This window comes from Poromitra crassiceps (genome assembly GCF_964638095.1).
Source record: "Poromitra crassiceps genome assembly, chromosome: 2".
Classification (NCBI taxonomy): Eukaryota; Metazoa; Chordata; class Actinopteri; order Beryciformes; family Melamphaidae; genus Poromitra; species Poromitra crassiceps.
The window spans coordinates 23,811,123-23,832,823 of NC_139624.1; the positions used below are offsets into that span (position 1 = coordinate 23,811,123).

Below are 21,701 nucleotides of genomic sequence, written 5' to 3' on the forward strand. Positions count from 1 at the left end.
CCCTGTCACCCTTCTCTGTCTCTCTCTGAAACCAGGTCTATTCAGTGCGCCAGTGCTCTTCTGCCTCTTCTCTGTCACCCTTCTCTCTCTCTCTCTGACTCCCTCGCTTAGACAGGCACAACACACTTCCCATATAGGAAAAATAAGTTGTAAGTTGTCTGGCCTGTCCCAGCATGCATTGTGCTTCTCCATTTCACTACTAAATAGCAACCAAATGAGGCGAAATAGATATAAAAGGTCGATCTAAAATAATGTGTAATGGTAACACAGCCTGCAATTGTAGAACATTTCAATATTGGACCAAATAAAACATCAAAATTAAAACACCACCCTAAGTGAAACATATATGTCCTCCTGGGGCTATATATATCCCTTGTCGATTTAACGTGATTTAGATAAGTGACAGCGGAACGCGCTTCCTACTGTCATCTGCTATACTGTGATGTCCGCTCCAATAACTTGGCCCTACTTCACATTTAGTTTTACAATAAAAACACATTTATGCAATGACTTTACATAATGTAGGGTATATTTATGTGCATCATTCTACCTGCAGCAGGGGAGAGAAAACGATATCGTTCTGGACAAACTTTCACCAATATAAAATTAATCTCATCATATAGGGATAGGCTATATTTTTCTATCCGATGCATTTAGAACATTCTTTTCACTTTGATCTTGCTATAGTGTAGCGTATTTACATGCTTGCAGTATTTAAACTGCAGTTAGATTGGTTTGAGAAGCATAATAATATGGAATAATAGCCTATAATGGAGACAGACAGACTGGATGAAGGGAGGGGGGGGGGGGCAGAGCGTTTGGCTTTCATCTGGTTTTGCGGGATCACTGGAATTGGAGCTAAAAAGGCAAGCGTGCAATTCGTTTATTGCAGTTATCCAATGAGCATGACGGTGCATAATTTTACGCTTAAAAGGCGTGGTTGTAATGCTTTAGGCTGCGTGTAGCGCCAGCACGACGATATCAAGTGCGCTGGTCCACGCCCACTGATTTGCGCTGCGCCAGGCGCTCGGCCTAGAAACAGCGCCGATGCAACGATAGGGGCCTATATATACATACATATATGTATATATATATACACACATATATATACACATATATATACATATATACTATACTATATATACATTATATATATATATATATACATATATATACATATATACTATACTATATATACATATATACTGTATATACTAGGGATGGGCATCGAATTTCGAATTTTCGAATAATCGTTGTTATTATCAAGGTCGACTTTTATTATTGAAAGTCGAAATTCGTTTATTGGGGGGGGGGGGGGGGGGGGGGGGGGGGGGGGGGGGAATTTGTGAGTGAAATGTTACATTGTCTCCCCTGATTCTAAGTATAGTCGAATCGCTTGGTTTGAGCAAGTAATTTTTTTTTTATAAGCAACCTCTCCCTCTTCATGGGATTTCATCCGTCATTCATTTTTCCATAAACCTTGCTTAAAATGCTTATAAAAATTGTTTTACCTGCTCAAACCAAGCGATTCGACTATACTCAGTGATGGGCAAGCTACTTGGAAAATGTAGTAAGCTAAGCTATCAGTTACTCTTCATTAAATATAGCTAAACTACATTGAAGCTATCCCCAGAGAAATGTAGCAAGCTGAGTTACGAGCAACATGGCAAAAGCAGCTTGTTACATCAAAGCTACTTTTTTTCCTCACATTGAATCAACTTCATTTCAAAGAACAACTTTCCACCAAACAAATAGGCAGGCAAAACAAATCTAATTTTGATTGTTTATTATATTCTAAAACACACTGAAACTCTCACTGGCACAATATTCAAAAACAGACAATAAAACCTGAACGTCTTCTTCATCACTGCCAGTGGCTCCCTCTGGCTCTGCCATCTTTCAAAGTTCGTTGCTGATGTGACTTCGCCAGTACATGACATATTTTGCCCTACCCTTAACCAATCGTCAATCTTCATTGCCTAAACCCAACCCAATCAGAGGCAGAGTAGTGCCGGGTCTTGCTGCAAGAGAGGCAAGGATGCTAAAAAGCAAGGATGAGACAACAACACTTGTTGTCCATCATAATGGAACTGGAAGTGCTTTATTGGCTACAGAGGCACACTTGACATACAATGTCTCCTCCTGTTTAATCCAAACCGCAGCAGAAATCTCCACTACGTGCTTTGCTCATGGATTTTCTCTGGTGAGTAGCTTGTAGCTTTTGCGGGAAGCTACAAGCTACTTGGGTCTATAAATAGCTTAGCTACTGAAAAAGCTACTTGGTTCAAAAGTAGTGAAGCTACCACCAAGCTACTGAGAAATGTAGTTAAGCTATGTAGCTTTGCTACTTGTAGCAAGCTACTGCCCAACACTGACTATACTTAGAATCAGGGGAGACAATGCAACACTTCACTCACCAAAAAAAAAAAAAAAAAAAAAAAAAAAAATTTACATTTTTTTTTTTAAACATTTTTTTTTTTTTTTTCGAATTTCGATTAAAAGTCGACTTTGGCCAGCGAATTTCGAATAGTGTTTTTGCTAGAAATGCCCATCCCTAGTATATACACATATATAATACGTATATACACATATATATACATACGGTATATATACATATATACATACATATACATATATATACATATATATACATATGCTACATATATATACATACATACATACATATATATATATGTATATATATATATACATACACTGTATATATGTATATATATATGTATATATGTATACATATATATTATGTATGTATGTGTATATATATATATATATATCTATCTGTCATATATATATATATAAATTGTTTCGAACTACTGAACTACTGTTGAATTTGAGGACTTGAATAAAAATATATATACAGTATAGTGTTTAAAGGCTCGATGGCTTTCAATCTCTTGTGTTTGATAAGCATACAGCTCTACAGCATTCCCTGTCTCTCTCTGTCTCTCTCAGTGTCTTGTCCAGTAGTAAACTATCACTGTCCACTTTGGGTGCACTCAGTGATAATCCCACTGGGATTTAATGGTCACCATGTGACCCAGTCACCTGAAACCTCAGACAGGCAGCATGTTAGAGCCTGGTGCTGGGCTGTGACACCCCAAAGCCCCAAAACTATACAGCTTTGGACAGCAGAAATAACTGCATTAATAAATCCAGACACTTGACCATTTCTGCATGACACACCAACAAATATCAATGTATTTTTCTATTTCTCAATATTTGTGTGCTCAATTCCCTGGTGGCTACAGTGAGTGTGTGTCTTTGCACGTCATTGTCTGACCAATCTACGCATATTCCTTGTTCCATTAAGCAGTGCTCCAGGCAGAAGAACACAGGGCCTGGGTTATTCCCACGGCCTCTCTGTCCACACTGTAACAGGAAGCTGTCAGTGGGGTGGAAAGGACGCAGTGTTACATGGAAGGAATTTTCTGCTGTGTGATCTGGCACACCTCAGAGATCCATGCCACCAGGAAGTGCTGGACGTACGCAGCGCATTAAAACGCTTTCCTGGCAGTGCTTCTGAAAGCGCTGCCGAGTGCCGACTTTGAACGCCCCCTATCAACAGTGTTGCATAACCCAATTCTTTTCCTTCAAGATTTTCTCAGTCAACAATTCATATGATGTGTGATGCATTTGGCCATTATTAGTATACAGAGATGCGCCAGCTTGTTTTTTAAACGTTTTGTTAATTGATCTGGTATCAGAAGAACTGGCCATCTTCGGCTGCTCGGAATCCTCTTTTGAACTTCCCTACAGCGGCGCAACAGTCTCTGACACTGGGGGACCACTGTCGCCAAGAGACTCATTCTGAAGGAGTGCAAGTGCTCTTCTCCACCCTCCTTTCGGGTATGGCTGATGGACATGATTTCTGTTATATAGATGGAGGCTGAGCACCAACTCGCTTGGGAGGTTCTCAACTATCTGGGACCGGTTTCTGGCCTACTTTGACGAGGTTAAGAATGACAGATGACTGAGGTTGGGGGTGATGGTTGGCTTGCCCCGCTGGTCTCTTGTGGCCCCCTCGTGTGAGATCCCATGCACTTTATCTATTACATACATAAACGCCTTGAGCAGCTGCAATGTTGAATGTTGATGAAGTATGTATTTTCTTTTCTTTTTCTTTTCCTGTGTCTGAGCCTGTTTGTCTCGTGTATTGTTCCATAAAAAATTGAAAATAAAATATTGGTGAACATTTTTGATCTGGTATCAGTAATACTCACTGCCCCAGCTGGTTTTTTAAACGCCTCCAACGAAACGGACATGTCTCCGTTTCTCCAGCTGTCGTCTCCAATCTCATCACTCTGGAGAAACTCACCCAACTTCTGAACACTGTAAGGACGGACACACACAAGCGTGCGCACGCACACACACACACACACACACACACACACACACACACACACACACACACACACACACACACACACACACACACACACACACAGTCCATAAATAAGTGTGGTGATGATGATGATACGGATAGCAGTGGGCTCCAGGGAGTTTAGAGTTTCTCTTCATTCCTATCAGGTTCCCTCCGAATTCCCTTAGTTAGATTTACCACTGTGACACAGCAGCCACATCCCCTCTCTCTCTCAGCCAAAATAGCATTACCAGTTGAACATGTCAGTGATACAGTATACAGGATACAGTCCATCTCTTTCCAGTGAGAACATGAACACAACACATGAGTAAGCCCATGTGGATAGAGTGGCCTTATGATACACTTACTCTCCATGATTTGTGGCGTGTACAATAAAGATAGTTATGCTAAAGTAGCCTCACAAGACAGATGAGTCTGATGGACACTCCAATCACAGTTTTGGAGGCTGATCCAAGGGGGGTGAGACGCAACGCGGCAACATTTTTGTCAGCACCAGTGGCTCCTGCATTACATTACTGGCTTTCCTTGGGAAGCTAAGCAGGTCTGGCCTAGGACACTCCTTGGATGGGAGACTGGTGCTGGAAGTGGTTTTGGAGGACCAGTAGGAGGTGCTCTTCCCCTCTGGTCCAAATGGTCTGATGAATAATCTGATCTGATGTATAATCTTTCTCCCAAATGCCCCAGGGCAGAGACGGGGACTCTGTCCTGTGAGTGAGCACCATCCTTCGGATGAGACGCTAAACCGAGGTCCTGACTCTCTGTGGTCATTAAAGATCCCGTCGGCACTCTTCACAGGAGTAGGGGTGTAACCTCAGTGCCTTGGCTGAATCCCCAAAACAGGCCTTCCTTCAATCATGGCCACCTAATCATCCCTCGTTACCTAATTGGGACATTTAGTCCTCAACTCTCCACCATGATGGCTGATGTGCGGTGAGCATTCTGGTGCAAACTGGCTGCCATGCATCACCCAGGTGGGTGCTATTCATCGGTGGTGGATGAGTTGAGTTCCCTCCCCTCCCTTCCCTGATATGTGAAGCGATTTCAGTGTCTTGAAAGGCGCTATATAAATCCAATTATTATTATTATTATTATGAAGTTGTAAACAACAGTGGTGGGGTATGGCAGCCATGGCTGTGGTGATGAAGACATATCTTCTATCATTTAAGAATTGGAGGGCATAAATGCAGGGCATGTGAGGTTCACATTTTCACTGGCTAATTTAAAGTTGAGCTGAAATGAAAAATTACTTTTTAACTATTTTAGATCACATCCCTGGTTATCCAGTGCACCTATTTAACAGTGTATGCAAAAACAAAACAAACAGAAACACAAAAATAAAATTTCTTTGGTTTTTCACATCAAAAGTGAACCATACTGAGTTAATTCATAATAATATCTACAGTGTGCTGATGTCAGGTAGTACTATCAAATTTCAACCCAATTTCAACCAATAATATCATGACATGACAGCTGTCAATCAATCTTCATGGCTAGGAGAAAAATTCTGAGCGGGCAACATGGCTGTCTACATGTGCAGACTTTTCAAGCCCATAAATATTAATATATTTCGCCAATAAGTACGTAACATACTAAATAAAACGAATGGTAATGTATTTGCTTAATGTAGAATGCAAAGGACATGTAAGTGGCTGGTTAACTCACATTCCAGGAATATCGTTATTTACCGCGGCTCGTCGCAGCTTCAAGACGGGCAACCAGCACTCTCCCTTGGGGAAAAGCATGCTGTCTGCCCGGAGGAAGCCAACCGCCTGGCCCTCTGCTCTGGAGCTGGGTGCAGTGAGACATCCAGCGAGCATGCAGTGCACACAGGGCTGTATTTACATTATACTGTGTTTGTACATAACAAGTGTTATTGAAAGGTGACCAGTAGCTTTGGTAAAATACATTATTGCGGACTGCTGTCATCAGGCACAGATCACTCGCCTGCATCAACCCTCACATTCAGTCAGTCCCTCAGCCCAGACACGCCCACTTTCCAATGGTCAAATCAAATTCCTCCACACGCTATGACCCGCCTCTCTACCCTGCTTCAATCGGAATCGGTCTAACGTCACCATAAGGAATCACATACCCTGGATATCCCATTTCAGCTCGAGTACCTTGAAGCCCAGGGCACAGTGGCGTGGCCATTCAGCCTTACGGCACTTTATGCAATGTATTGGAGGTACCTCACCAACACGGCTCATCGTTTTCAAATAGGGCCAACCCTGCCCTAACCCGACCCTACCCCTAACCCACCCACATCCCCCCAGCCACTCCCCCTCCCCCTCCCCACCCCTCGAACCACGACTCTCTACAACCATGCTATCCCTAGCTACGGCCCATTTTCCCTTTGCGTTTAACCAATGACTTTTTTCAAGTCTCTCACTCTCTCTCTCTCTCTCTCTCTCTCTCTCTCTCACTCACTCACACTCACACACACAGACACACACACACACACACACACACACACACACACACACACACACACAGACACACACACACCTGACCAGGGCCTTGACAGCGAATCGGACCACGGTGGAGAGCAGGAAGAGAGGGGTGACCAGGATGTGGAACAAGGCCAGGGCTGCAAAGGCCTCAGAAGGAGTGGGACGAGTGTCGTTGATGAGGTGATGGGTCACAAATGTCTGCAAAGACGGCACAGAAAACCTCCGTACTTTACCATCCAACCCAGCATCTTTTATTACGCGTCAGTGTCAGTCAAGAGTTCATCAGTACTCAAATGTCTTACCGCAAGTACGGCAGCGATGGGAATAGCAGCGTTCATGAAAACTGCATGGAGAGAGGAGATACAGAGGTTAAAGAGCCAACATGTAGGAATGTGCGGAGCAACAGCAACAGTGGCCTCTGCTGCCACAAGTGGTAATTAGCTAATAATAAATGCTACACTTCCCAGATATCCGCCTTATTTTACTGTTAATCAAGCTAGTTAAACACATTTTCACTTCCTATATGTTCTTCACAATAAAAGCATCCCATTAGTTTGTGTCAGTGGAAAGCTTTTAACACATTCACTGCCAGCCGTTTTTTTTTTTTACTGTAGGTAGCTTCTGCCAGAGGTTTTTTTTGAGGATTCTGGCTCATCTTTCAAGACCCGAGGATTCTTTTCTGCTAAGATTTTGTGAACACAAAATATCTCAAAAGAACTAATAGAATGTGTGCTTTCTCTGTCTAAAAGAGTTAGTTTGTAGAGTTAGTAGTTATGTAGGCATTAGCACTTGAATACAGCATGGTTTCAGCGTCTGAAAATTTAAGCTGAGATAAATAGCTTTTTGTGAAATTCGATAGAACAGTCACTTTAACCATTCATTTTTGGCATCAGTAAGACGTCAGACATCTAAACAATAGTTTTGAACAGTAATTTCCTCCATAACAGCAGGAAACCCCCCTCTACTTCAAACTCCTCCCTCCGTGTGTGTTCTTCTTGGCTGCAGCGGGCGTGTCACAAGCTCGTTTCTGCTGCTGCTCCTGCTGCTGCTCCTGTCTGCTGGCGGCCGCTGGGCGAGGATGGGCTCGCTCGTTTCTTGGGGTTTCGGTTGAGAAACCCCAAGAAACGGGGTTTCTTTTGCGATTCTGGTCTTATTTATGCTGCGTGTTTCAAAGTGTGTTGCACCCATAATCTATTATGCAAATTTGCAATCCCCCACCGCCAGCAATCAGCGTGAAAGCGAAAGCGTTTTCGCCAATCCAATTTACAGTATGAGAATGGTTTCATCGCGCGCTCCCCTGCAGTTTTGGCTCGGCTTTTTCTAGTCTGGAGTCTCTAGTGCTCAGCACTGTCGCCACTTAGTGGGTCGGTGGAATGGGTTGTACACGTTCGGCGGCTCCAATATTTATATAAGAGATGTAAAAGGGTTAGATCAACGTCCCACCGTCAATTTTTTTTTTTTTTTGACGTATCAACTCGTCATTGGCAGTCAACCTTTGTTTTTTTTTATTGACGTATCAACTCGTCAATGGCAGTGAACGTGTTAATATGAAGGACCTGCACCAGGAAATGGAGTTACATCCAGGTAACTTTGGGAAATTTGAAATATGAAAGGTTTTAGAGAATTGAATATAAGAATAATAATATATGAAAACTTTTGAAGAGTTTCAATTTGAAATCTGAAGGAACTGAATTTAACATTTTAAGCTTTGAAGAGCTGAATTTGAAATCTGAAAGAGTTGAATTTTGAATTTTAAAGCATTTGAAATCTGAAAGCTTTCCAAGAGTTTATGGTACTTTGAAATTTGAAAGCACTTGGACATTTTTCAGATTTTTTAAAAATATAATCGGATGCAATTTAAGGATTTAGATTCCAAGAACCACACAAATTCAGTGCACATAATTCTAACTCAGTGGTCTAGCGCAGGGTTTCCCAAACAGAGGTACATGTACTCATAGGGGTACTTGAGCAGCTTGCAGGGGGTACGTGGAAAGATTGGGGATGACAGATTACTTCCAAAATGATTTAACAATTTATATCGCAAGTCATTTCATAAAATGGTACGTGCAACTAAGTGTCAACTGTTACACTCCTCAACATGTGTGAGTGAGGGGTACTATTGGCATGGCAAAACAACTCAAGGGGTACATAAGACAAAAAAGTTTGGGAACCACTGGTCTAGCACAGTGTTTCTCAAAAATGGTGGGCCTCAGAGCGCCAGCTAGTAGGCCACGTAGGACCTCTCACATCAAGATATCAGAATGATAGCCTATCATTTATTTGGGAAGGTGGTCCTCAGAAATGTTTTAACAATCAGAACTCGGCCATCAATTACAAAAGGTTGAGCTCCCTTAGTCTAGCGCAGTGGTTCTCAAAGTGCAGTCCGAGTACCCCAGGGGTCCTTGACAGTGTTGCAGAGGGTCCCTAGCAAAAAGGGGAATACAACATCTTATCAAATGGTGGTCCATGGTCTAATTTGTGTCAGTTTAGGGGTCCTTGACATGAAACGGTTTGAAAACCACTGGTCTAGTGACACTAGTTTGAGCCCGTCTGGTCGTTCCATCTTACTCGACATAGAGGTGTAGAGAGCGAAGGTCTTGAGGCTGGTGAGCTCCTTGCCCCTGGTCTCCTCCACACTGTCACAGAAGATGTTCTCCCAGGCATACAGCTTCAGTACCTTAATGCCCTTTAAGATCTCTGTGGTCTTCTTCAGGCGATCTGTTGAGTGGTCCTGAAAGAGAAAAGTCATCCCTCAATCCCTCCCTTATTTCATCTAACATTAAAAGGCAAAATGGTGGTCAAGTGTCATTAGTCATTACTGCACCATGAAACATTGATGCTAAATGCACTTGCAATGCATTTGATTCTCATCCTTATACAGTACAAACATTTTGATGATTGACATACTGTATGGTTGAATCCACTGTATGTTAACTTAGACAGAAAAGTACACACACACGCACACACGCACACACACACACAGGCCTGCACACACACACACGCAAATGTACACATCAAAAGACACATCATTCCGGACTGATACCAATATTGATTTTTAAAGCTAATATCGTCCGATTCCTATGGTCTTTTGTGGAATTGGCATTATCATACCATTTTGTCTATGAGTGTGTCACTTACTGTAACTGTAATACTAATACTAATAAAACAATTATTATCGCTATCAGCCGATATGGTGGGAAAATATCAGATAACGGAATGGACCCAGGAGTAAACCGGAGTCTCAAAGAAATGTACCCCAATTACACACATCTACTGTACAAAACCTTCTACACACGAAAGACAGAGTGCTATAATACATACTGTATATACTAAATACTATAAATACATGTGCTCACCAGCGTACTCTTCTGTGTGTCTGCCAGTTTAGTAGCGATGAGATATTGGACTGGTGCCAGCAGAACTATGACTGAAGCTCCTACCAAAGCACTGTAGCCCAACAAATAGTATAGCAGGATCACCCCCATCACGATCTGAAAACAGCACAATGGCCATCATGAAGGAGAGTGAGAGAGAGGAAGGAGACACCAGAGCATCATGAAGGAGAATGGGAGAGAGGAAGGAGACACCAGAGCATCATGAAGGAGAATGGGAGAGAGGAAGGAGACACCAGACCAGACACAACATACAAGCATTGACAAGGCAGTGATGAAACTGACAGAACAGATCTCCACTGCCATTGATAATAAGCAATATACAGCTGGTGTGTTCATAGACCTTAAAAAGGCTTTCGACACGATTCATCATGAAACATTACTGACAAAACTGGAATATTATGGTATTAGAGGGGTAGCACATTCCTGGTTAAAAAGTTATCTTGAAGATAGATATCAACATGTACAAATTAACAATGATAAATCGGATATGCAGAAAGTAAAATGTGGAGTTCCTCAAGGATCAGTTTTGGGTCCCAAACTTTTTATTTTATACATTAATGACATCTGTAATGTGTCAAACCTTTTGAACTATGTTTTGTTCGCGGATGACACAAACTTATTCTGCCATGGGGAAAATCTGGAAGAGCTTCTGAAGACAATGGAAAGAGAATTGAACAAACTTAAGGCTTGGTTTGATGTAAACAAATTATCTTTGAATATAAGTAAAACAAAACTCATGATATTTGGAAACAAAAAAATAGAGAATGAAGTCACACTGAGGATAAACAACATCAAAATTGAAAGAGTATATGAATATAAATTTCTGGGAGTGTTAATTGACCATAAATTAAGTTGGAAATCTCACATAAATCTTGTCAAAAGAAAAATGTCTAAAACCATTGCTATACTTTACAGATCAAAAGACATCTTGAACCAAAACTCATTATACCTACTATATTGTTCCCTTATAGTCCCATATATGGCATACTGTGTGGAGATATGGGGAAACACTTACAAAACCAACATTGAGCCAATTTTTATCTTGCAAAAAAGAGTTATACGAATAATCAAAAGAGCAGAGTACCGTGAGCCTACCAATGCCTTATTTATAAACTTAAACACACTAAAATTCTGGGATATAGTTAAGCTTCAAACCTTGTTAATAATGTTCAAGGCTAAACATAATTTACTTCCAGAATGTCTTCAGACGCTGTTTGAGATTAAAAATACCCAGTATGATCTTAGAAGCACTGGCAATTTTGAAACAACACGGGCAAGATTAAACACTAAACAACATTGTGTGTCTGTGAAAGGGGTAGGCTTGTGGAATTCCTGTGAGGGGGACTTGACGATGTGTGGTTCGATCAGGGCATTCAAAAGATTGTTTAAAAACAAGACGATAAGTAGGTATAGAGAGCTAGACTAATCATGTATTATTGTCATTATTTGTGGATCAGACTAATCATGTATTATTGTCATTATTTGTGGATTATGAAGCAGACTAATCATGTATTATTGTCATTATTTGTGGATTATGAAGCAGACTAATCATGTATTATTGTCATTATTTGTGGATTATGAAGCAGACTAATCATGTATTATTGTCATTATTTGTGGATTATGAAGCAGACTAATCATGTATTATAGTCATAATTATGGATCATGAAGCAGATTAATCATGTATTATTGTCATTATTTGTGGATCATGAAGCAGACTAATCATGTATTATTGTCATTATTTGTGGATTATGAAGCAGACTAATCATGTATTATTGTCATTATTTGTGGATTATGAAGCAGACTAATCATGTATTATTGTCATTATTTGTGGATCAGACTAATCATGTAATATTGTCATTATTTGTGGATTATGAAGCAGACTAATCATGTATTATTGTCATTATTTGTGGATCAGACTAATCATGTAATATTGTCATTATTTGTGGATTATGAAGCAGACTAATCATGTATTATTGTCATTATTTGTGGATTATGAAGCAGACTAATCATGTATTATTGTCATTATTTGTGGATTATGAAGCAGACTAATCATGTATTATTGTCATTATTTGTGGATCAGACTAATCATGTAATATTGTCATTATTTGTGGATTATGAAGCAGACTAATCATGTATTATTGTCATTATTTGTGGATCAGACTAATCATGTAATATTGTCATTATTTGTGGATTATGAAGCAGACTAATCATGTATTATTGTCATTATTTGTGGATTATGAAGCAGACTAATCATGTATTATTGTCATTATTTGTGGATTATGAAGCAGATTAATCATGTATTATAGTCATAATTATGGATCATGAAGCAGATTAATCATGTATTATTGTCATTATTTGTGGATCATGAAGCAGACTAATCATGTATTATTGTCATTATTTGTGGATTATGAAGCAGACTAATCATGTATTATTGTCATTATTTGTGGATTATGAAGCAGACTAATCATGTATTATAGTCATAATTATGGATCATGAAGCAGACTAATCATGTATTATTGTCATTATTTGTGGATTATGAAGCAGACTAATCATGTATTATTGTCATTATTTGTGGATTATGAAGCAGACTAATCATGTATTATAGTCATAATTATGGATCATGAAGCAGATTAATCATGTATTATTGTCATTATTTGTGGATCATGAAGCAGACTAATCATGTATTATTGTCATTATTTGTGGATTATGAAGCAGACTAATCATGTATTATTGTCATTATTTGTGGATTATGAAGCAGACTAATCATGTATTATAGTCATAATTATGGATCATGAAGCAGACTAATCATGTATTATTGTCATTATTTGTGGATTATGAAGCAGACTAATCATGTATTATTGTCATTATTTGTGGATTATGAAGCAGACTAATCATGTATTATTGTCATTATTTGTGGATTATGAAGCAGACTAATCATGTATTATTGTCATTATTTGTGGATCAGACTAATCATGTAATATTGTCATTATTTGTGGATTATGAAGCAGACTAATCATGTATTATTGTCATTATTTGTGGATCAGACTAATCATGTAATATTGTCATTATTTGTGGATTATGAAGCAGACTAATCATGTATTATTGTCATTATTTGTGGATTATGAAGCAGACTAATCATGTATTATTGTCATTATTTGTGGATCAGACTAATCATGTAATATTGTCATTATTTGTGGATTATGAAGCAGACTAATCATGTATTATTGTCATTATTTGTGGATTATGAAGCAGACTAATCATGTATTATTGTCATTATTTGTGGATTATGAAGCAGATTAATCATGTATTATAGTCATAATTATGGATCATGAAGCAGATTAATCATGTATTATTGTCATTATTTGTGGATCATGAAGCAGACTAATCATGTATTATTGTCATTATTTGTGGATTATGAAGCAGACTAATCATGTATTATTGTCATTATTTGTGGATTATGAAGCAGACTAATCATGTATTATAGTCATAATTATGGATCATGAAGCAGACTAATCATGTATTATTGTCATTATTTGTGGATTATGAAGCAGACTAATCATGTATTATTGTCATTATTTGTGGATTATGAAGCAGACTAATCATGTATTATAGTCATAATTATGGATCATGAAGCAGATTAATCATGTATTATTGTCATTATTTGTGGATCATGAAGCAGACTAATCATGTATTATTGTCATTATTTGTGGATTATGAAGCAGACTAATCATGTATTATTGTCATTATTTGTGGATTATGAAGCAGACTAATCATGTATTATAGTCATAATTATGGATCATGAAGCAGACTAATCATGTATTATTGTCATTATTTGTGGATTATGAAGCAGACTAATCATGTATTATTGTCATTATTTGTGGATTATGAAGCAGACTAATCATGTATTATTGTCATTATTTGTGGATTATGAAGCAGACTAATCATGTATTATTGTCATTATTTGTGGATCAGACTAATCATGTAATATTGTCATTATTTGTGGATTATGAAGCAGACTAATCATGTATTATTGTCATTATTTGTGGATTATGAAGCAGACTAATCATGTATTATTGTCATTATTTGTGGATTATGAAGCAGATTAATCATGTATTATAGTCATAATTATGGATCATGAAGCAGATTAATCATGTATTATTGTCATTATTTGTGGATCATGAAGCAGACTAATCATGTATTATTGTCATTATTTGTGGATTATGAAGCAGACTAATCATGTATTATTGTCATTATTTGTGGATTATGAAGCAGACTAATCATGTATTATAGTCATAATTATGGATCATGAAGCAGATTAATCATGTATTATTGTTATTATTTATGGATCATGAAGCAGGAAAAAAAGATGGAAAAAAATAAAAAAAAATAAAATAAAAAAAATAAAAAAATACATAACTAAATAAACAAAGACAATTAAAAAAAAAAAAAAAGTAAAAAAAAAGAAAAAGTTAAAAATAAATAAATAAATAAATAAATCATGTACAACTATTAAATATGCATTATAAAGTATGAGCAGGAAGCATGTTCTTTTTTGTTTTCTCCTTTTTTGTTTTCTTTTCTTATAAAGATTCACACTTGTTTTTCTTTCTTTGTCATGTGCTGTATGTGAATAGGGTGGGCAAAATAAGCTTTTAGCTTCAGCCCATACCTTTTTTTGGTCAAGATCCATGTAAAATGTGTTATGTCTATTGTTTTGATAATATGAAAAAGAGGTATTGTACATGGTGTTTGGATGACCAAAAATAAAAAATCTGCAAATCAAAAAAAATCTGCAAATCAAGTTTGGCCTGGACAGTGGTATTGTTGGCTGGATTTTAGACCTCCTCACATGAGTAAATGGTCAACATCTCTCCTCAGGGTTATGTACTCTCTCCTTTTTTGTTATTACTGTACACAAATGATTGTCTCAGCATGTTTGATAACCATCATATTTCATCATAGTGAGTCATAGTTTCATCATAGTGAGCCTGTCCCCCCCCAATATTTAATTAAAGAAAAATCTGAACAGTACACAAACAACACACATGAACAGGCTCGGACAAACAAGAAACAAACAAACAAACAAAAAACATTATCAACATTCAATATTACGACGCGGTGCTACCAGCCGCTTAAGGTGCTTATGTACTTATAAGAGATATTGTGCAAGGGATCCCATGCAAGTTGGGATCCCCAAGGTGCCTCAAACATTAACTTGGTGAGGAAACTTTCCACGCTCCAGCTGTCGACTAATTTCAAATTGGTGTCATGAATCATATTTCGTTTTGAATGTGTGTTTTGAATGTGTGAAGACATGTTGATTGATTTTAGATGCTCCCCCTCCTGTCAGTACAGTGATTACACTAAATATAATTATAACATATAATAAAAATAAAATATATATATTGTATTATACTGTAGTATTATTAATGCTACTACAGTATTAACAAGTATAACTGAATAATTTCCTTCCCCATAAAGATGTTTTTTGTTTTGTTTTTTAAATTGCTGAGGCCCCCCTAGTGCCCCCTGGTGGCCCTCCAGGGGCCCCCGGCCCCCACTTTGAAAACCACTGCTATATTGCATAACCACTGGGGACAAATTAAGTTCTTGAATCTTGAATTCCAAATTCAAACTACTCTAAAATGCTAACCTGGTAAGACCATCCTGATCACGGGACCTCACTTTCTGGACTTCCAGCTGCCCACATCGATTTCCTGAAGTTACAATGTAACCACTGTTCCTTGTACCACTGTTCCTTCAGAAGTTGTAGTTGTCATAGACTGTGCTCCATAGTTGATTGCTCTATTGCTGACAAAAAATGTGTTATTGTAAGTCGCTTTGGATAAAAGCGTCTGCCAAATGACGTAATGTAATGTAATGTAATGTAATGTAACTGGGCCAATCAGGGACTGCATTGTAGTTGATGATGTAATCTTGACGCCAGACCCATGAGAGTTCTTACGCTGATACACTACGTTACTGCATGCTGCAGAGCTGTCTCTGGGTCTGATACACTACGTTACTGCATGCTGCAGAGCTGTCTCTGGGTCTGATACACTATGTTACTGCATGCTGCAGAGCTCTCTCTGGGTCTGATACACTACGTTACTGCATGCTGCAGAGCTCTCTCTGGGTCTGATACACTACGTTACTGCATGCTGCAGAGCTGTCTCTGGGTCTGATACACTACGTTACTGCATGCTGCAGAGCTCTCTCTGGGTCTGATACACTATGTTACTGCATGCTGCAGAGCTCTCTCTGGGTCTGATACACTACGTTACTGCATGCTGCAGAGCTGTCTCTGGGTCTGATACACTACGTTACTGCATGCTGCAGAGCTCTCTCTGGGTTTGATACACTACGTTACTGCATGCTGCAGATCTGTCTCTGGGTCTGATACACTACGTTACTGCATGCTGCAGAGCTCTCTCTGGGTCTGATACACTACGTTACTGCATGCTGCAGAGCTCTCTCTGGGTCTGATAGACTACGTTACTGCATGCTGCAGAGCTCTCTCTGGGTCTGATACACTACGTTACTGCATGCTGCAGATCTCTCTCTGGGTCTGATACACTACGTTACTGCATGCTGCAGAGCTCTCTCTGGGTCTGATACACTACGTTACTGCATGCTGCAGAGCTCTCTCTGGGTCTGATACACTACGTTACTGCATGCTGCAGATCTCTCTCTGGGTCTGATACACTACGTTACTGCATGCTGCAGAGCTCTCTCTGGGTCTGATACACTATGTTACTGCATGCTGCAGAGCTCTCTCTGGGTCTGGGACACTTTCCCTCAGAGGGCTGGTTATGGGAGGGAACCGTTCACTTGGCCAGTCATATGCCAGTGATGGCTTCAGTCCTCTCCAATCAGTAACGACTTTGCGATCAGACAACACGGGAGGCACAGCCCATTTGCGCTCTCATCGGTGCTACGACCTGTCACTCATTCAATTTCAACCCACCTTCAAAATCAGCAGTGGCTGTTAACTGGCACAGACTCACTTATGTAGTATGCGGAGCGCAGCGATTCAACGTAATATTTGAGTCTGGGGAGAGACTATTGATGATGTAACTGGGCCAATCAGCAAAGCGCGGTAATGTTAATGTTAGTGGAGTAAACACAGCCATAAGTGCAGTTATTGTAGAAATAGACTCAATTACAACTATTAAACAAAAACAAGAGTATGCAGCAGCGAGTTTCGCCGTTCTTTGAGCGGTTTTGGATTGGATTTGGTAACACTGATTGGCTGAAGGAGTTTGTATGTCAAGGGAAGTACTCCCGCCCACTGAAATTGCTGTTTGTGGCTGGAAGTCAGACAGACAGACAGACAGACAGACAGACAGACAGACAGGCAGACAGCCAGACAGACAGACAGACAGACAGCCAGACAGACAGACAGACATACATACAGACAGGTAGGTTGTACCTGTACAGGCATGGCCCAGAGGTTAGGGCAGAGGAAGAGGAACCACATCAGCTGGTTGGTCTCTATTGCCACCAGGTTGTTGATCTGACCCAGGGTCATTTCTCCCATGGACATGTTGGAGGTGGACAGACGAAGGATTTTGTTGTAAATCATTGCCTAGTTAATGAAACAGACATGGTAAATACAAAATGGCAACACTTTTAATGCAGTTGTTGATGGCTGCTTTGGTAAAGGTAAAGGATGGTATGGTGGTTCAAACAGCTTTTATCATGGCTGCCACTGATGTACTTCAGGTAATTTCACTCAGTTAGGAACCTTCCTAACCAAACAAGACAATTTGAATGCAGCCTCTGTTTATCCAGTCTGACTAATGCCTCTGAAACTGCATTTCCCATGGTGCTCCACTCACCAGCAGGGCTCCTCGCAGGTTGATGCCCGTCTCTATGGTGACGTAGTAGGAGGCCTGCAGGAAGGTCCTCTGCAGGACTAACGCCAGGAAGAGAAGCACAGCCAGGACCGACGTGTTCTGCAGCAGCTCCGTGGACGACATGAAGTACACACCGAAATAGGTCTCCTGGAAAAAAAAACACACACACACACACACACACACACACACACACACACACACACACACACACACACACCTACATTATTAGCCTTTTTACAAGCATTTCCACTTTTAAGACGGTCTCTTCCATGTATCCATTGTGATTATAAGACCATTTTTACATCCCTGGGGACCTAGCAGCAGTCTACAAGTGCACAAACAACAACCACCACCACCACAACAACAACCACAACAACAACAACAACAACAACAACAACAACAACAACAACAACAACAACAAATATCTGAATCCCAAAACAGAAAACCAAATACTTCCCCAACGAATAGTTGAATATTCAGGTCCTTCCCTACTAAATTCTGTTTATTTAACATGGCACAGTGTAGAAAATTATTGCTCAACCATATGTTTGTTGTGCTCTCCTCTGCCTACTTTGTTCACTCGGTTGGTGCTTGATGTTGAAGCTTTAAATGGTTATGCAGCACTGGTACTGTTGTGCTACTTGAACGTAGCCTTACTGTACATATATTGCAGCTATAATGGTTTGATCTGCTCTGGTAAAGTATTTCCACACTGTTGTTGACTATAGTCATGGAATTGTACAGCCATGTTTCTCTCTGCCTCTTGCTCTGGCATATTTGTTACTGCGCCGTGCTAAAACCACAGATGAACCATTAGTCGACTATGATGCACAGTGTCCCAGGGCTGTCAAACAATATTCTATATTCGAATATAAAAATTTAAAGAATATTCAAAAATGAAAACTAATATTCAAATGTACTATTATTATTAATGTTTTTTTCTTCTTACCCCATTTAACCAAGGTAAAAAACCTGGCCAAGAGGGCAACACCGAATACATCATTTGCCTGGTTATTTAAAAACATTACAAAAGTGTAGGCTACTACTGTATTAGTACTGACTGAATAAATATGAAAAAAAAACAATGTTTATGTTGAAATGTTCAAATAAATATACCAAGTAGTTATATAAGCTCTCTGGTTGTATTGGTTTGTCTTGCCACGCACGCAAAAAAGAAAAAAAAGGTATTCGAATATATTCGAACGAATATGTTTTCTTGAGAGGGAATATTCAAATATGATTTTGGGTCAATTTTGACAGCCACTGTCGATTAGTGAGTTTGATAGTCAACTAGTGGGTTTGATGGTCGATTAGTGGGTTTCATAGTCGATTAGTGGGTTTGATTGTCGACTAGCCTGTGTGAAAGCCCTAGTAACAGGATGATAATGCCACAGGCAGACACAACAGACACACTACAGTATCAAAAATCCCAGTCTGACGCTCCACAGGCCCAAGCCCAATATGAAACTGACAGAACGAGTGTGAGCTGAGTGCGGAATTTTCCATGTCAGTTAGAAATGCAGGCCTGCTCTGCGCTCTACCTCGCACTACCCATTACAACCACTTTAGCAAGCAGGCATGGACCTGACAACGGCCCAACTTCCAGATCAACTATAACAACGTCCAGACAAATGGACTGAATGAATATCTGTTGTCATTGCATTAGTGTCTGCTCTCTCTCTCCCTCTCTCCATTAAAATCATTTCAGCAGGCTGGCATGGACTTAAGAGGAGCTCATCTCTGTGATCAGGTCTGCCAGTGTCTCGTGCCAAATGGACTGTCAGTGTAAAACAGTCTGCTCTCTCTCTCTCTCTCTCTCTGCCTGCTACACCACTGGTTACCCTCTTCATTTGGCCAGATGTTATTCCTCTGTAGAGTATTGTGGTTCAGGTAGGGTCTAACCCACACTGACCAATACTGACAGCAATATTTTTGGAGAGCAGCTGACTATAATCTATATTTTTCCTGCAGAATTGTATTATTGTCAGGGTGGAAAAGCCTGTCACATTTGCATGGTTGTAAAAGCACCAAAGACTGAACACACAGAAGTGAAAGTGTCAGATCACAAATACTTCTTCCATTGAAAATGGAAAAGTGAACTTTGTAACTAATGCACATCTATGTGATTTCATAGTTTTCTAGTGTCATATTTTAAATGTCGCTCTGTGTGTGTGTGTGTGTGTGTGTGTGTGTGTGTGTGTGTGTGTGTGTGCGTGTGCGTGCGTGAGTGTGTGTGTGTGTGTGTGTGTGTGTGCATGCCTATGTGTGTGTGTGTATGTGGACACCTCTTTACACTTATATACTCCAACAAAATTATCTTATGTAAACGCCTCAACCAGACGATGGTCCCACTGGTGCCAGCAGAAAACAAATGAAAACATTTTACACACACTCTCTCACACACACACACACACACACACACACACACACACACACACACACACACACACACACACACACACACGCACACACACACACACACAGGCACACACACACAGACACACACACACACACACACACACACACACACACACACTCACAAACGCACATTGTGCTTGTCGGGCTTGACGACCTCACTGGAGTTGAGGTGTTTGACGATGCCGAAGATGCAGAGCGGCCCGGCGAAGCCCAGCAGGTCGGCCAGGTAGCGGAAGGTGCTGCTGAGCAGGATGGGCCGGCCGAAGGCCCGGTACATGGAGCGCCAGATGGACGGGGCTCGCTCTGGCTCCTCTGCTCTCTGTGTGGGCCCAGGGGTGACCAAGGAGGCCCCAGGGGGAGGAGGAGGGAAATGATTAGTGCTGACACCTTCAGATTTCCTTGGTTGATCAATATCATAGATAGACCGACGTAGCCACTGTGACGTCACCCATTGTTTTCTTTTGTCATGTTTTGAAGCCTCAATCGCCCAATCGACCAATCGAGTGGGTGCAATTTCAGTTGACCAAGATTTTCTTTGACTACAGCCCTATAAATTATGATATATCTCATAATAGTCAATAGTGGGGTTTGACTGATACGGGATTCAAAGTGACGGAGTGGCATCTCCTCACCCTCTGGTCCTCATAAGCGTCTTTGAGGTGGAGGTAGTTGGTGAGTGCTCTCATGGCGATGGGCAGCTTGCCGATTTTCTTCAGCTCTATCGGCCTCTTATGGGCTCCAATAATGAGAGGATTCATCCACCAGTATGTTGCCTGACAGAGAGACGCAAAAGTCAGTACCAGTAATCCCTTTCCATGGCATAGCTGATAATGATCAAGACCAGTTGTGTGTGTGTGTGTGTGTGTGTGTGTGTGTGTGTGTGTGTGTGTGTGTGTGTGTGTGTGTGTGTGTGTGTGTACCTTGGACAGCAGGTTGACAAATGGCTGCAGAAAGCGAACCCCTAAATCCTGTAGATCTTCTGGTGGCTTCACCTTCTGAGGGTTGGCAAAGAACACGTACTTCTACAGGGAGACAAGGAGACACAAAGGAAGATAAGGAAGATAGAGCGTTACAGTATAATGCTCGAAGAACAGAATGAAAGGATCCACTGGGTCCAAATGGAGGGACTCTTTTATGCCCTTCAGTGAAACAGGAAGAGCTGACTCACCCTCACTCTTAT

The 21,701-nt window shown here is 40.2% G+C and overlaps 1 protein-coding gene across 3 annotated transcripts in view; it reads right to left on the reverse strand.

Moving 5' to 3' along the window:
* abcc9 (ATP-binding cassette, sub-family C (CFTR/MRP), member 9) overlaps positions 1-20,813 on the reverse strand; it is a gene marked incomplete at its 3' end in the record, with an annotated part of 90,646 nt that extends 69,833 nt beyond the window's left edge. For all 3 annotated transcript variants that reach the window (XM_083659579.1, XM_083659580.1, XM_083659578.1), the window contains exons 1-8: positions 20,652-20,813; positions 18,086-18,250; positions 17,677-17,832; positions 10,206-10,340; positions 9,418-9,580; positions 7,152-7,192; positions 6,905-7,047; positions 4,239-4,347 (exon numbers count right to left, since the gene is read on the reverse strand). In XM_083659579.1, coding sequence (XP_083515705.1) covers positions 4,239-4,347; positions 6,905-7,047; positions 7,152-7,192; positions 9,418-9,580; positions 10,206-10,340; positions 17,677-17,832; positions 18,086-18,250; positions 20,652-20,798 — 1,059 coding nt within the window. In that variant the 5' untranslated portion in view covers positions 20,799-20,813. The remainder of the gene's footprint in view (positions 1-4,238; positions 4,348-6,904; positions 7,048-7,151; positions 7,193-9,417; positions 9,581-10,205; positions 10,341-17,676; positions 17,833-18,085; positions 18,251-20,651) is intronic.
* Between the last annotated feature and the right edge of the window lie 888 nt (positions 20,814-21,701).